Source organism: Ptychodera flava, chromosome 15, assembly GCF_041260155.1.
Source record: "Ptychodera flava strain L36383 chromosome 15, AS_Pfla_20210202, whole genome shotgun sequence".
In the NCBI taxonomy this organism is placed as follows: domain Eukaryota; kingdom Metazoa; phylum Hemichordata; class Enteropneusta; family Ptychoderidae; genus Ptychodera; species Ptychodera flava.
In genome coordinates, this window is record NC_091942.1 from 21,364,106 (window position 1) to 21,380,308 (window position 16,203).

General features: G+C 37.1%; 2 protein-coding genes across 2 annotated transcripts; both read right to left on the bottom strand.

Annotated features, from left to right (window-relative positions):
- Nucleotides 1-995: 995 nt before the first annotated feature.
- On the bottom strand, nucleotides 996-6,941 carry LOC139151525 (cytosolic Fe-S cluster assembly factor NUBP2 homolog). Its single transcript, XM_070724420.1, is given in 8 exon segments — nucleotides 996-1,303; nucleotides 1,705-1,774; nucleotides 2,401-2,511; nucleotides 4,904-5,007; nucleotides 5,010-5,057; nucleotides 5,458-5,567; nucleotides 6,465-6,681; nucleotides 6,888-6,941. Coding segments are annotated over 8 exon segments (843 nt in total). The 5' UTR covers nucleotides 6,907-6,941; the 3' UTR covers nucleotides 996-1,139.
- A 2,132-nt stretch (nucleotides 6,942-9,073) lies between these two features.
- LOC139151527 (small ribosomal subunit protein uS5) lies at nucleotides 9,074-13,168 on the bottom strand. The gene is made up of 5 exons (XM_070724422.1): nucleotides 12,182-13,168; nucleotides 10,986-11,093; nucleotides 10,296-10,469; nucleotides 9,793-9,952; nucleotides 9,074-9,347 (listed from the first exon to the last, which is right to left on the bottom strand). Exons 1-5 carry the CDS (start codon nucleotides 12,398-12,400, stop codon nucleotides 9,184-9,186), a joined length of 825 nt encoding a protein of 274 aa, XP_070580523.1. The 5' UTR covers nucleotides 12,401-13,168; the 3' UTR covers nucleotides 9,074-9,183.
- Nucleotides 13,169-16,203: the final 3,035 nt, after the last annotated feature.

Sequence of the window (16,203 nt, forward strand, 5' to 3'; positions counted from 1 at the left end):
TTTTGCTACTAAAGTTTTATGCTCATGATTCTCTACCAAGCGGAATATTCTGGTACATTGCATCTTGTATTTTAAACAAAGCTGAATCGATAAACTTTTGGTCAGTATGAGTTACATATACAAAGACACTCATATACTCAAAGATAATAAAATCACACTTTCCTCACATTCACATGATCACTGTCACAATTGCTCGATAAAATTTATTTACAATTAATAATATTTATCGTTACAAAGTACGTACATTGCAACAGAAGTTTTCGATCAATGTATTGTATACATTGAAAAATGTAATAGTTTCCTGGGGAAAAAGGACTTTCCCCCCGCTTCCCTTTTCACACACATACGCTTTTGTCACAATAACTGAGACAGTGGCACATAGAAGTGGCTTTTAATGTATGACCGGTCATTTGAAATAGATCTATCATGCCCTATAAAGTTTAATTTTGCTGAAATAAATATTGACATATTTTCACATGAATATCATAACTGCAACAATCATGGCAGTTTTTATGTATGAATGGTCATTTGAGATGACTATACTGAAATATATAAACTTCAATTGTCATAAATAAGCGTTCATAATTTTAAAATAAATATTGCATCTGTGACAATTGTAGCCCTTTGAGTACTGTAATTTTTCCCACCAAAATTTTACTTCCACATTTTGCCATTTTTATTAATTTTTCTGAAATCTGTCGATAATTTTGGACCAAATTGACATCATATTTCATTGGCTACAGTTTTTATCAAAACTTTGGCAAAAATCTGAGACAAATTGACTAGGGTATATTTTGTAAAGTGGAGAAAAATTGATGTTGGTGCTCAAAGGGTTAATAAACAGCCTAATGTAAGAGCAGGAAGTCTCTCTGACTCTGCTATTTGAAAAACAGGAAAAAAGTTCTGTCAACTGCTACTTATGTAACTACCTCTTCTCTTCAGCAATTTAGGTGAAAAAAAGGTACCGCTTCATAGACTGTCCATTCACTTAAAATACTTTCCTTAAACACTAAAACCTGGATATATCTGAGTATGTGTGGTTTAATCATGACATTATACAGTTCAAGTCCAACTCTTATGAAAATCTTTAACCGATGATTGGTGGCTGTTGTCTATTGATAATGACTGGCTTATGACTGTTAACTGGTATCCATTGCATCTGTAGTCTGACTATCTCGATGACTCAGCAGTTTCTGTACTATTTGATTGACAGCTTGTGATGCAGGAGACATCGGCATTGCATCCAGGAAATTCCGACCTTCTTCAATACACTTTGTCAACTGCGGATCAAGTGGAATCTGACCTGGAAAATGGTAAAAACCGTCAATATTATTACAGCCAGGGCTCGATGGCAGAAGCATGGGCAACACTACACAATTTTGTAAATCAACATAATCCTAAGGGGTCAAATTTGCTTCAAACAGCTGTGGCAGGCTCCCTAGGAAAACCCCATTGTATTCATAATGTTGATGGGGCCTATATTTCTTCAGGGGCACTCAGCAATGGGCGTGAATATACAAGTTACAATAACTGAGAGTAAGAGGAGGCAAAATACTGACAATTCATGCAGGGATTCAAAACACACATGAAATCAAGATGATGTAATGTCACAAGTATGAGCAAGGTAACAATATACTTGCGTTCGTGTTTTGTTTTGCTATCAAACAATGTCTCAAGCACTATGAGTACAGGTTACAAACTTACCTAAATACGGAACTCTTGTTTCATCGGCAAGTATCTCACCGCCGCCTTTTGAAAACACATTGGTACATTCCTGGTGAACAGGAAGAAAAACGTTCCTCATTATCTCCAAATCCTTCTTTCAAATATGCATATAATTAGAATAACAGTTCTGAAAGACTGTTTCAAGAAAGCTGTTTACTGCTTTACTGGAACATCACAGACAATTTAAGAAGAATATGTTTAGGAAACATTATTTCTTATGACAGAATGAAGCACAAATATCACTAAGAGTTCCATTTAATTTGTAATTTCCAAATAATGATTATCTGTTTCATAAAATAAATGCGTGGGAAAATATGAAATTCTATTTCGTGAAAACATTTTGCATTTCTTTCCATCAACTAAGATTACTTTTCCTTAATTGTTCAGCTAACTTATCATATTAATTGCATATTGAATGCAAAAGCATTGAAATGATGCCACAGTTTGGCAATCAAACTATCAAAAGAAAGAAAATTCTGGCATAATTGTGACATTCGATCACATTTGTCGTAATGTAGTTTCAATGAAGTATTGAACAATTTCACATGATTGACGTGATAGGCTGTGACAAATTGATAACTACTTATATAAAGGGTGTATAGACATCTACTAATATAGAGGGTGCATAGACAACTACTTATGTAGAGGGTGCATAGACTCAAGAACTTCTGATACCTGGCAGCATGGACAGACAAAACCACTCATATTTTCAATGATTCCAAGGACTGGTATCCCGGTTTTCTTACAAAATGTGACTTCTCTCCTGACATCACCGATAGACACACCCTGACATTGAAGACAAATGTATACACATAGTTAATGGAGGCAAAAGTAAATTATTCGTAGAGTTGTCATAATGTTAAAACTACCGCAATTATACCGGTGTCGCTCAAATTTGATCAGAATGGGTACAGACCAGTATGGGTACCAAAGATCAACAATAAATGTTGTTTCTATCTGTTCAGTGCAGGAAAATTCTACGTTGATGTTATGACAATGATTTCTGCACAGTACAACCAGAAAACAACAAGAAATATTTAAACAGAAAAACAAGAATGACAAAAAGTATTAAGGTCTGAAACTTTAGGTACTGGAGAACTTTAGCAACATGCATAGCAGAAAGGCAGCTAGCCCCCCTTAGTTTGACCATAGACAGTCTTCCTCCCCTCTACTGACGGTCTTCCTCCCCTCAACTGTCTATGGTTTGAGCAGGTCTGTCAATATGTAACAGTTCATAAACAATGACAGGAAATTACTCAAGTCAGGGGAGTAAGCCTGTTTCAAGCCTGTTTCAGAATTTCGCTTTTTCTTACCTCATTTGCACATTTTTGACACTGATGTGTTCATTTGAACAAATTCACATCTCAACTCCTACATCTACCTGTACACCAAATACTGAGACGGTAGCTTTAGCGGTACTCAAGTAAGTTAATGCATGGGTGTTTGTACCCATCAAGCCAAAAAGTAAGAAAATGATCAATTATCTTTAAAAACCACCAGATTTGATTGATATTTGGCCTAATTATTGAAATTATTAAATTCTTTAAAAAAATGTCTGCCTAAATCTTGACGAGTTGTGTCACGTGACCAAATCTGATATTTTCCCGCCAAAATTTACGTCTTTATTAATTTTAATATTCCAACCGTAACCCGTTAAATTTTCTTGATTTTCTCTGCACTTTTGGAAACAACATCTATCATATTCTTTCAAAAATACATGGCACTCATGAAACTCTATCTATACTTCTTTCTGACATTCAAAACATTCATGTAAAACGTCAAAAATATTGTATTTGTTGCTTTTTGTGAAGAAATGTTATTCAAAATTCAATAATTTTGCATCTGCCAGTAGTTTTAACACAAGCTTCTATCCCATTTTACATTAATTGGTAATAATATTTTAAATATTTTGATGTTTAGCGGTTGGAATGTTCAATTATTTGCAATATACAATTTTGGCGGAAAATAACAGATTTTGGTCACGTGACCTGACTTAGGTAACTTTTTATGATAAATTTCAACTTATTCAAATGCGAAACATATTTTTGGCAATTTTCACCATTCTCTGACCAGGTCTGATTAAAAAGTATGTTCAAACTGATTTTACATGTAGTAGAGACTATGCCCATGCATTAACATACCTGAGTATGGGAGCCTTTGTGTGTGACGGACATACATCCGCACATACCCACAAATATACAGACGCCACTTAGACTCATCATATAAGCTCTTTTTGGTATTTATATATAAAACCAAATATGAGCTAATAAGCTCTTTTTGGTATTTATATACATATCAAATATGAGCTAAAAACTATCACTTGAACAAAATATGAAAATACCTAATATGGACTCTACATGATGCATGATCTGAGGTTGTCAAGAATGATTCATCACTGATAGTGACACATTTCTACATTCACCCATGTATACTTCATATATTGACATGAAGCACTTTGAGTATTACACCAATGAGTCTGAGATATTTTGACCAAAAATAACAGTAAAGAGTGCGAATAATACACTTGTCAAGGCTATCATACGTACATGTGTGTTGGGATCAAACTTGTCTAACTTCCCCTTTTTTTCTCACTTTCAAATTCTAGACAGATCAGCTTACAGCACTGTAGGTTGTGTTCCCCTATGGCTACACTTTTGCGAAAATAATCTGTCAGCTGCTATTGTTTTATGAATGCAATGGTAAGACACTGACTATGCTTTGATGGAAAGCCTATGTGTGAACTCATTGTGTAGTCACCGGAGTCTACATCTACGTCATACCAAGTGACAACAACAGACTAAAGCTGCTTTTCATGGATTAATCAATGGATTTACAGTCACTATAAACTTGTTTCGGATACATCTTATCTGTAATATCATATTATACAAACTGGGCCTTGATGTTAAAATGATGAAAATAGTGTTGCGTATTTTGAACACAGACCCCTACTGTATCCGGTAACTTAGGATCTGACATAATTATACTTACATGAGTAAGTGGCATGGCCTATCATAGAGTAATATCACAGTTTTTAAAGACTTTTCTGTCCAAAGGTTGTATGTGTCTTGACATCATGTCTAAGTTAGCCAGTTGCTTGGCTTCCAAGCACAACAATGTACATGATATCACCCTCAGAGTTGAGTGATAGCTGAAGATATCATATTGCGATCAGACTTACCTGTGGTGTGGTAACTAGGACAGCGCCATCAGGGTTGTACTGCCTGATGTTTTCCACAACACTGATATGTTCATCAGACGTTCCTGGAGGTGTGTCTATGATCAATAGTCAAGCTCTCCCCAGTAAACATCTGACAAAAACTGTTTTATCATCGCTGGATAAAATGAAAGACAGAATCATGGAAAGATATGATGAAAGTTTCAATAGTGTTGGCATAGTCAAGTAAGTTTTCCCTTCAAATTTGATGAGAGAAAAGCGAAATGGCATTACTATTGAACAAATTATCATTGTAGTATGATACCGAAACATTAATCTTATTGAACTATGGACAGACATTTTAAATCAACTTGTGCCCTGTATTGACTGACTTGTACATATCATCTTCATCTCCATTTGGCTATTAAAAATAGATCTATAAAACTTGAACTACAACTGTAGTAGTACTTGAAGCTGTTGCTAGCCAGGTGGAAGACATTTTACAATGTTACGCTATGATACAAATGAGAACAGATTGCTGTGCCGATGCTCAGAAAGTATCAACATTTTTCACATACCATTTTTCTTAGGTCCTCTCCAGACCACAGCGTCGTCTTTGTTATTTAGCAAGAAACCAATAGACATGATTGATAACTTTTGGTCTTTGTCAGCATACACTGGCACCCAGCTAATTTAAAAAAAACAAAACAAAAAAAATTTAAATGCTTGTTGTTGTTTTGACTTCACTGAAAGTTTCATTGCTTCCAATATGTAAATTGTGAGACACACACCGGATAACAATGACAGAATAGGAGAAACAGAATGAAGTGACTCAGACAATAGCAACCTGATTGATGTCATCTTCAGAGTAATGAAACTTGTAACACAGAGCTACCTACCATTACAAAGCAAATTTACTTCTGAATAATGCCCGACCTTCCCAGCACCGACAATCCCTTCCCCGACACTGTACATCCTTCCAAAGACCAACGCCCTCCCTTCCACACTTGATCATCTTTGTAAACTCTAAGACTGACCTGTGATACACATCAATATAAGACTAAAAGTACAGGTTTCTTTCTCATCCTAGGTATCCATAGCTGATTGTGGTACACATAAATTTTTATAAAGGCAAAAGAAATTTAAGTTTGTTTCTCAATCTCGGTATCGATGGCGCCATACAAGCACGCCATTTCCATGCATTTCAGTAGGTTTCACTTTCCTTTTGGTTCACTCAAGCAATTTGTTATGGGATAGCAGAAGTGTTACTGGTACTAGCTACAATAATTGCTGCAGTGTTGGTAAACGTTACAGAAGCCCTAGCTGTGAGTAGTAGGGCAGTATGTTACCAGCTGTAAGCCTCCCACCAAGGGAAGCCTATACTATAGCAGGAAACACACAGTCGTCCAACGCAGAGCTACAGCTCACACTCATCATGCCAAATTTCCCTAACTTTATAAAAACACAGTACTTTACAGCATATATGAATATTAATACTGCCGTATATTAAATTTTCATAATTTTCCCTGTTTCCCTGTCATAATTGCAGGGCTTTACAATTTCCTGCCTGTCATCATCAACTTACCCCTGAGGGCATTGATGGATATCTTGACTATCCACATTCAACATGCGTGGTATGCTGGGCCCACAAAGGTCTACGTCCAAGATACCGACTTTCTTTCCAGTGGACATGAGTGACAGAGCTAGCTGAGTTGTTACGGTACTCTTTCCAACACCGCCTTTGCCAGACAACACCAGAATAATGTGTTGTATTCCTTGCATGTTGTCTTCCGTGTTGTTGTCTGAAAGCCAAAATACAGGTTCAAGATGCCATGTCAGCTTCAAAACCGGCTCCGTTTCAAAAAGAAATCACCCGTACAGTGGTTTGAAACTTTTCTGGCGCTATTGGAAACAACACTATAGTACCAATGTTTGAGCAACTAGCAATTTCAATAATGGAGCAATGATTCAGCAAGAATAGCTTTCATTTCGAAAGCATGCACGTTACCTGTTGTGGGAGCTGCCATTTTGCAATAAACTATATAAGTCGTATGAGGGCGCACTCACTAAGAAGGTACTGCTCTTGCCATCGCATATCATCTCCACTGTTGAAAGTTATTGAAACTCAAATACATATCTAGTGACGTTAACAGCTACAAAGTTTGGAATATATGGTCAGAAGTAATGCGGTTTTAATTGTAAATATAGATGAATATGAAAAAAATTCTAACCATTTTGTTTTGTATTAGATAAATAAAGGAGCAAATTCAACATAGTATTGGAAGGAGACATAATACTAAATATTTGAACCATAATAATTGATAATGATCATGGACACTACTACCGGGAAGAAATTAAAAACTTGACAGATAATAAAAATGCTAATTGTGGATTAAAAAAGACAAAGTAAAAACAAACAAAACTTTGATATTGACGAAGTGGTAGGTATTAGGTATTAAACTCTGAAATTTGAATTAGCGGTAAAAAACAAGAATTATCAAATTTTTATGACTACTCTGAGCAGACTGGTTTTAGAATATAATCTTAAAACCTTTATAAGATTAGAAAAAAAGGAAAGCTCAAGGTAAAACTATTCCATGAAGAAACACCTTAATCTCTTTCCCTAAAAATGGTCCCAGTAGGTCAGCAGAGCTCTACATGTAAAATATTATACGGAAAGGACTTATCATCATTTGAGGCAGTCACCGTAAAAATATTGCTGGGGAGGAGAGGGGACATCAGGAATGTAAGTGCATAAATGTATATCAAAGGTTAACTACATCAAGATATTTGCACATGGAATAAGACTACTACATGATTTATTTTGTATGAGATATGAAACACAGGCCTGGCTCAAGTCCTATCTAGACAAGGGCTTGGGTAAACCTGGGTACATATTGTGTATACCTTTCCAATGGGAGTATTAACATAACCAAAGAAACCTTCAGTGAGATGCTGAAATTGACCCCTATTTTTGATTCTACATGACTTTGCTCATCATTTTGTCAAACATTTGTTTGCAGCCTTAAATAGAGGTTCTTGACCTCAGCTGCTGCGCTTCCAAATGTGGATTGTACCGGTAGAGCTTGTGCTGTATAGTGTATATTGTCCAGGGTAACTATGTACCAATTCAAAGCTTGCTTGTCTTCTTTCAGAGCCACAATTGTCAGTACTTCTCCCACACTTCAAATTGATTTAATATGCCAGTGACATTAAAGTATACTGTGTAATGAGACACAGAAAAGGACGTAGTGATAAATTATGTCTGTTACTATGGATACTAACATTTTACATTTTTACCTATTTCAAGATGTTTTCACAAAGTGCTGTCGAGTGTTTCTGAAAGCTTCATATGTAAAGATGTAATCACCACAGCACAGCCCTTTCAAAATCTGTTTGTTTGTATGGATTAACCCTTTGCACCCTGACCCCCTGGTACTCTATGATGTCATCGGACATTTATGTCTGAGCCAGGTTCAAAGGGTTAAATGCATTGAGAGTGGGCAGTTGAAAACACCTTCCAGTTTACGATTTTTGGGATGTGAACAAGCACCATACAAGAGATTTTAATGTTTTTTCTTACACCCATGGTTCTAAATTTTCAGGCAAATTTATGGACATGGACATGGTGTTCAGAGGTGGCCCTCCTACAAATGTACAATGGAAATTGTCGAAGGCAATGTCTTTCACCCTGCTGGATGAGGCAAGTGCTAAATTTCATCGGTAAAACTTGGGTTTGGGCTGATGATATAGAAAATTGAGAGACCTCGATGGAAATCGTATGTCAGACATTCTCAATTTCTAAATACCAAGTCACATAAGTGAGAATTGTTGTACAACAAGAGAGGTATAGGCTTCAGAAATAAATTTTTCACAATGAAATTCCTCAAAACATACTGCTATGGACCTTCCCTCATCAATCTTGCAGTCTGACCACTCTCATACCATAGCAGGCAAATTCCTGACAACAGTTATTCCATGACTAGTTGTTATCGACAGGTCTTCCAGCTTTGTTTCACACAGTTGCATGTACTGGTCTACTAAATGTTCAAATTCTCTCACACTTTCAAGGCAAGAGACTTCTTGGAAATAATTTCTACACAATTCGACCAGTTTCCCCAATCTATGTAAAATCACGATCTTAACACCCAAATGTAAAAACAGCTGGCACACAAGTTCATCAGATTTTAACTTTTTAAAAGCTTCTTCTCAACACTGAAATCCATTTCAGTTTTCGCTCACAAATTACATCCATGCTCATATTTATGGCATGTTCAAATGTAACCCTCATTCTTGTTAGAAGCTTAATAAGACTTTGCCTCTTGGTGCTTGGCCTGTACCTGGGTATGCGTCTTAGTCAGGTAATCGGTGAATTCTTGGTACGGGGACTTGCTGAATACAGTCTCCTTCCACATGTCAGGGGTCAGGTAGCTGTACGTTCTACTAATGGCCTGGAATGTTGCTTTAGCTGAAAGTGTAAATTAAAACAAACGTTGTTATGAACTTGATCAAGAATCAAAATAACATGAATGGTGTGAAGTTCATAAACATACATACATACATATACACACACACAAGATTTTTCCAACCTACAAGAATAGCTTCCATTGCCACATATATATATGGCCATATGGGAGCTAAAAATACTAGCCTTAATTACATTTTAAAGGGGCACTTTGACACTTGTTTAATACTTTTTGCCAATGAATAATATCTGATAATACAACCCTGTCTTTATTTTTTCTCCGTTTTTGCTGACAATGCTAAAATCTAATGGAACTCAAGTTGTGCTCCTAAATATCATTATTAGATTTATAGCATGATACAATACGATAGTCTGTCAATTCAAACAAGCTGATCACCAAAAGGCTGTTCCCTCCAAGTCAAATTCAGTAGAAGTTGATGTCACTTACCAAAGTTGCCAAGGGTAGCCGTCTGACCAGTGGCCTGAGTGTAGCAATCATCAATACCAGCCATGTTGAGTAACTTCTTTGGTACCGGGGCACTCACAATGCCTGTACCTCTGGGTGCTGGAATCAGACGTACCAATACACTGCCACATTTACCTGTCACCTGGGGAAAATCATACAAAAAATTTATTGACTGTTGATTATGTCACTCCTTTCTCAGATTTCAGGAATGAAAATAATTTGAGCACAAAAATACCTTACATAATAAATGAAACTGTATTTGTAAAACGAGAAAATAACTACTTATTGAATGTAGAAATGTATTTTAGAAGATGCACAAATAGTTTTCAGGATTAGGAGTGTTTATAAGATGCAAAAAATACTTGACAATATGTACAGATCAGCAAAACTTGTGTCTGCTTATTACAGTACACAATGCAGGAGATTCCTTGAACATAATCATTGAAATCCTCACATAACTACTGACAGATAAACCAGTTACCTACCTTGCAAGGTACAGTGTGGGGTTTGCCAATCTTGTTACCCCAGTATCCACGACGTACTGGAACAACAGAGAGCTTGGCCAGAATGATGGCACCACGGATTGCGGTTGCTACTTCCTTGGAACACTTGACACCCAATCCTATGTGACCATTGGAGTCTCCAATAGCAACAAATGCCTATAAAGGTCAAAAATTAAGAATTATTTTTCAAAGCTGGTTAAATTACATCGTTCTAAAACAGGCCCCTCCCCAACAGTATTCCATTACGCTCACTGAACTTGCCATTAAAACTGCCTCATCAAATTCTTCAGACATTTAGTTTTTTAGTTTAGTATGTAGTTTTTTAAAACTAAATACGTACGATTCAAGGTTCCTGGGCATTCAGGTTTGTTTAACAAATTTCAACTTGGCCACGTGTGGAATGACCTACAATTACAACATTCCTCTATTGCATTTCATTCTGTTCAGAAAAAAATTGATTTAGCCTGGTTTGAAGATTTTAGTCAATTCAGGTATGTGCTCTTTAAACTTTCAAAATTACGAAATAATGTTGAACTATAGTGGCAACCAGGCGGCCAGTTGTACAGCATTTTCTCAATATCAATATCCAAAGTTCTTGGTGAATACTGAATCAAAGAATAAGACCTTTTTAAGATTTGTAAAATATCAATGCTGTTGGTGAAGTAACTTTACCTTGAATCTTGTACGTTGTCCAGCACGGGTTTGTTTCTGAACTGGCATGATCTTCAGAACTTCATCTTTCAGGGCAGAGCCTAAGAAGAAGTCGATGATTTCATGCTCCTAGATTGAGAAAGGAGAAAACAAAGTTTACAAGCTCGTCTCAAGACAACTCAAGGAATGTCAACACTTTTGTCGGCAGAAAAGTAAATAAACAGTGATTTTGTTTACGCTGGTACCACGGTAGATGTTACCTGGGTTTTGCTCATACCAATACATCAGAGGACCGAAGAAATGGTATAGGGGTTCCAATACAAACCATCATTCCAAACCGTAGCAAAACCACTGACAAATATAACCAAGAGTTTGACTAACTTCTTTGATGATGACCATGGTTTAGCAAAAACCCATTATCCATGGAATGAACTTGTTGATGAACTGCATTACACAACCTACAAAATATTTCCGAAAGATATGCCTCCTGGTCTTTGTTATGTTCTCTCATCTGCCAAAACTACACCAATAAACCTTTTCCTACCAAGTTCATATTTCACTATCAGGTCAAGTTGGTTAAAACTAGTGAAGCAAAACATGTCCTATATGATGCATTTTAACAAAAATATTACCATTTGAAGGTCCCTGAAGACGGAGATACTGTAAAACATGATGTTTACAGACTAAAGTTGCTGTGACATGCCAAGCCACATGGGTGATTTTACATATTGTTTTGGCTCAATACCGCTTTTTACTGACTCAGCAGATGGGGAAGTGATACTGTCTCGCAGGTAAAGGTATAAATCAGTGTTCGAAATAACACCTGTCCGGCAGTCCGAGACTGGTTGTTTTTCTGCAGGACTTGTAAAATAAAAAAGTTACCAGTCCGGCGGACAGGTTGACTTTAGTGTGGGGAGTCTTCTTTAAAACTATGTCTGCTATTTTTTCTCCAGGCTCCCATTCAAATTTTATGGCAAGACAGTTTTCTTTCCCGTAAATTCATCCTACTCAACAGCGCATAACAAAAATACTTAGGCACATAAAAGTAATCGCAGTATCAGGACTGGTAAGTTTTTGGCAGGACAGGCAACTTTTTTAAGTTACCAGTCCTGGTGACTGGTTGATATTTTCCACAAATTTCGAACACTGTATAAATTGTTAGTATCGATGACAATGTGTACACTGGAGTGGAACAGGAATTACAAAGGTGGCCTCACCTTAATGGGCAAGGAGTAAAGGTAGATCTCTTCCAAACTCTTGATCTTCAGATCTTTCACAAGTCTTCCCAACTTTGTGACTGGCATCCACTCTTTATCCTCTGCCTTTCCACGACCACGACCTCTACCACGTCCCCGTCCACGGCCTCTGCCGCGACCACGGCCGCCAAAGCCACCACGGAATCCACCTCTGCCACCGGCTGATCCTTCGTCTGCCATTGCTAAAATAAATGTAGCAAAAATGATTGATTGGGACAATTTCAAAACGTATTTCACCAAGCAATCATGATATGGAATGGCGATGAATTTTTGATATCCCACACATTTTTATCTCCAATATGATGCTCAATTATGTAAACTACATATCATCATTCCATAAGGTATATGATAAAACCTTTACGACCCTGCTGATACGGCTTTTGCGGACCTTGATCCACAAAAGTCAAGATTACTACCCAAAAGCGCCGAGGAAGGTTAGGTTGTGGATAACTGAACAGCAGCAAGGCACCACACATAGTACCATAGTACATAATACACACTCACCGTTACAGTGTTACTATATACATACAGTATTAGCTTTCAGCTGAAGCACTCGATACACAGAGATGAATGATGGTTTCTGTATTATTCGAAGGCGTTCCCTTCATATGACCACAGAGTAGAAATTGTAACTTTTGTTGTACTCAGGAATACTTTGAAGACACCAAACAACTCTTCATTAACAATAATCGTTCTAGACTAGTATATGCCAACATTTGTACGGGCAGTAAACGTGGCCGCTACTATTATGCCGCACAATATGTTTCCAAGAACAGAAGTACGAGACAAATACTTAGTAAAACAGTAATCATTTATATCTAGAATGTCTATATATCATATTTTTGATATTCTGATGAAAAAGTTTGCGATCATCCAGACGATGAAGCTTGATTTTGTACGCCTTGCCATCCCGTACGTCGGCCATACTTACGTGATTCGTTGCGAAAGACCACAACGAGGCTGGTTCTTTGCAAGCTCTGTAAAAGGCGCCCTCTATCAATCATCTCTACGCCGTGAAGCCTTTCGAATGAGTACAACTTCACTTTCTACATATTGATGGCTCGATTCATCTTCCTTCCGACCAAGTTGTAGGAGAATTTTATAACCGAGTTTCTATTTGACGTTATATATCAATGATGACTACGATTACTTGGTGTACTCCTATTTCACTTGCGCTCAGAGTTTAACCTGATAAAATCACCTGTGTCAGTATGCTATACGATATCTCAGGAAGCTTATATGACGTCAGAACAAAGCCAATAAACTAAATCATACAAGGTAATAAATTACCAGGTCCTTTAGTATAAAATATTAAAAGGAAAATATTACAAGATAATAAAGGACCATCTTGAACCACGAATACAATTATAAGTGGTGGTACTGTCCCGAATTATGGGTAAGCGTACCCCAGCTGCACGCTGCTGGCACGCTAGCTACACCCGTCAAGCATGGCTCTGAAATGTCAAAATCAATGGCAACTCAGTGAAGCTACCGTATAAGGTCAAAGTTGGGAATACTGTCACCCATCATTTGTGTAAAAGTTGTGTCATATTTGAAAACTATGTCCCCATATCTACCATAGAATTTCTTAAAAAATCTTGCAAGTCTACTTTCAGAGAAGCCCTGTCTCACTAACGTAAAAGCCAATGAGGAATGTCGTTCTCGAAAATCATCATATGATCCGCAATCTCTACAGTATCTAAGAAGCTGTGATACATACACACCATACGCTGGAGCAGATGGAATGTTGCTTGAAAAGTAGGGAAAGTTGATAATTTGAAAATTAAAATCATCCCTCTTGTCATATAGCTTTGTGTACAGAGCATGATGTCTTATTTGGATAAACAGATCAAGGTATGAAGCTGAATCCACACTTTCTGTTATTTCTTTGATCTCTAACTCTTCTGGAAGAAAATAATTCGTTTGTAGGCTTCAATATCTCTTTACACAGTAAAAGTGTCAGGTCTATCGTGTATTGCTTATCTTTATTTATTGGAATCCTGCCTTGAACATTATTTGTGATAGAAGGCTAAACCTGTCACTATTTGGAATTGATGCTTTTAGGTTATAAATCGTGCATTCTAACTTGCCTTTACAGCTCTCAAATGCACCCCCGGCAAATGCAAAGACCGATTTTACACATGTCAGCCACACAGCATCTATCCCTTAAATATATTTGCTGTTTCTATACTGATACACTTACAGTTATATTTGAAATTATATTTTGCATAGCTCGCTTTGAGCCTGAGCTCTACCAGTCAGAAGTAATTTCTTTACAGAAGAAAGCTACGAAACTCTTTTATTGCTATGCCATGGTTGTAGTACTAGAGAAAAAAATGGTGCTACCGCTTTTATTTGTATGAAACTTAGAACATTGAATACTAGCTAGTTGGGTAGCAATGAATGGTGGTAGGAGTTAATTTATCCCACAGCTGGCCGACACATCTCAGACATCTGCTTAATCAGACAAGGAGATCGTAACATTTTGACTCTTGACTTCGTGGTTATGGAGACAGATAGAGAGCTAAGCAAAAGAAGGGGTTGAAACATCACCATCTCTGGATCTTCTTTAAATCAATTCTCATGTAGGCCTACATGTATTGTACTTGTTATGTGTTGCATGCTGACTGGATTTGTGGGCAGTATACTCTGTCTATTGATCACTGGCATTTCAGCATCAAAGAATATCATACATTTATCTACAAAAAAAGAAATGTTCTGTCCATAATACCTTGAAATCGGGCTTGGTAGTGATATCAAATTTTAAGTCTTACAGGTAATACATCCCGGGTAATATCATTGTTGAAGAGTGGATTCCTGCCCTGACTAAAATCCAGTTTACAAAAAAAAACTACATGCGAACATACTGGCAGTATTAACGAGTTCAGTACGCCTCAGTCATTTCCACATGCGATTTCAGAAGTACTGAAGAACAAAAAACGTACGCATTTAATTTCTTTTCATAACCCGCACTAAAATAATGAGTAGTAACAACAAAAGTTACCCAGATTCGAATTCACAATTCTGCTAATAATAATGGAAAATGTCCATGGCGGTCTGGTGCGTAATAAAGTTCCAGTCTTTTGCGTCACATGTCAGGAGTACAAAAAAGACTACGAGGAACTTAGCGTAACTCTCTTCCATTATCAAGAACACCTGTTACTTGATTAACTTCTGAAATCGCATGTGGAAATGACTGAGGCGTACTGAACTCGTTAATACTGCCAGTATGTTCGTACTGCGTACTGCATAACTGAAATCATTGTACTGTCCTGGCATTTGCTATTTCAACATTTTTATTCTGTATTCATTTCACATCTTTTTTATTTTGTTAGTGTGTTTGTTTGTTTGTTTGGTTATTTTGTTTGGGTTTTTGAGGGGAGCTTCAGATTTCACCTCACTGTTCTTGCGTGCCGCTTCATCATCATTCATGAACATCGATCGCTTCGGCCGGGCATGGAGAATATTCTCTCAGCAAGAAATGGTGTTATACATTTTTAAACAAAATATAGAAAACTTTTGTTTAGAGTTTGTTTATGATGATAGTGGAAAATAATGCTACGTCACTGGATTGGTACTTGCCATGTATGTGGGTTTCTTTGTCACAACATGATATTCTATAGACACTCTCATAGTCCCTCTCTGGCTTCGCATTGTGGCCTGTGAAGCTGCCTGACCAAGCGGGCTGGCTGCCATAACTGGCTACGCCAACTCGCTGAGTCGACCACGACGTGACGGCTTGTGCTGTTTACTGAGCCAGGCTACACCAGCCAGGGGCTGTGAGAGTCTAGATATCCGTAAAGGAATATCGCCTCTTCCACTTTTAAGAACTTTGCGCCCAATAATTTTGTAGCAATAATAGATACTCCGCATTATCTTTATTTTGCCAAAATATTTCCCAATTCTACTGTTCTTTTTTCAAAAAACTCCTCTAACAAACTTAAGCTGTATAAAATATAAATGTCGGTATCATATCATAGTTC